Source organism: Merops nubicus, unplaced genomic scaffold, assembly GCF_000691845.1.
Source record: "Merops nubicus isolate BGI_N331 unplaced genomic scaffold, ASM69184v1 scaffold14071, whole genome shotgun sequence".
Classification (NCBI taxonomy): Eukaryota; Metazoa; Chordata; class Aves; order Coraciiformes; family Meropidae; genus Merops; species Merops nubicus.
In genome coordinates this window covers 5108-5847 of record NW_008586332.1, presented here as the reverse complement: position 1 = coordinate 5847, position 740 = coordinate 5108, and the positions used below count along the sequence as shown (strand labels likewise).

Here is a 740-nt window from a genome sequence, read left to right as displayed (position 1 = left end):
CCGTGAGCAACAATTCATGGCAGAAATCTTCTGGTAAGGATTTATTGATGCACGAGACATGATGCTAGAAAGAGGGACTTTTTTTCCCTTACTGGATTACATGTCAAGGGGAACAGAAGGAGGAACTGTAGGGAATTAATGCCTGCATTCACAAGGTAAAGCAAGGGCGGGTGCTGATCTTCCCCAGGGCACAGCCACAGCCTGAACGCTGCAGTCTCTGATGCGTTGCTCCCTCTCCTGCCACGGCGAAGCACAACCATCCAATATAAAATGAGGAAAGCCCCAAGCCCCTCATCCAAGCCTTCACAGCACCCTAAGGCAAGCCTCCCAGTGCCCTGGCAGGTGCCAGGCTGGTCCCTTTCCTCACGTGACACAGAGTGCAAGGGCCACATCTAAAGGACATGGGTTTGTAATTGCTGTAAGAGACACCCAAACAGCCCAGCCCCTCCCTGGAGCCCGGCCGTCGTCACCACCACCCTGGGACCCACCAAGGGCTCCTTGTCAGCATCCCTGCTGAAGAAGTTTCATTGGCCAAGGCTTCCCTACCGAGGCACGGCACAGATCCTGTAGGGCTCTGGGGCCAGTATGCTCCCCAGCTTGGGCTGTTGGCTGAGTGTGATGCCCGGGGGTGCCTGGAAGGTGAATTTCTGGAGCAGAGCCGTGAAGAAGAGGAAGAGCTCGGAGCGGGCCAGCACCTCACCCGGGCAGGCACGCTTCCCTGTGGAGACAGCCACCCATGG

At 56.8% G+C, this 740-nt stretch overlaps 1 protein-coding gene across 1 annotated transcript in view; it reads right to left on the bottom strand.

The window, feature by feature from the left end:
- Positions 1-542: 542 nt before the first annotated feature.
- The window catches only part of LOC103780917 (cytochrome P450 2J2-like), a gene marked incomplete at its 5' end in the record, with an annotated part of 4256 nt that continues 4058 nt past the window's right edge, over positions 543-740 (bottom strand). The window contains one exon of the mRNA XM_008948619.1: positions 543-718. Within this exon, the coding sequence (XP_008946867.1) occupies positions 543-718 (176 nt within the window). The remainder of the gene's footprint in view (positions 719-740) is intronic.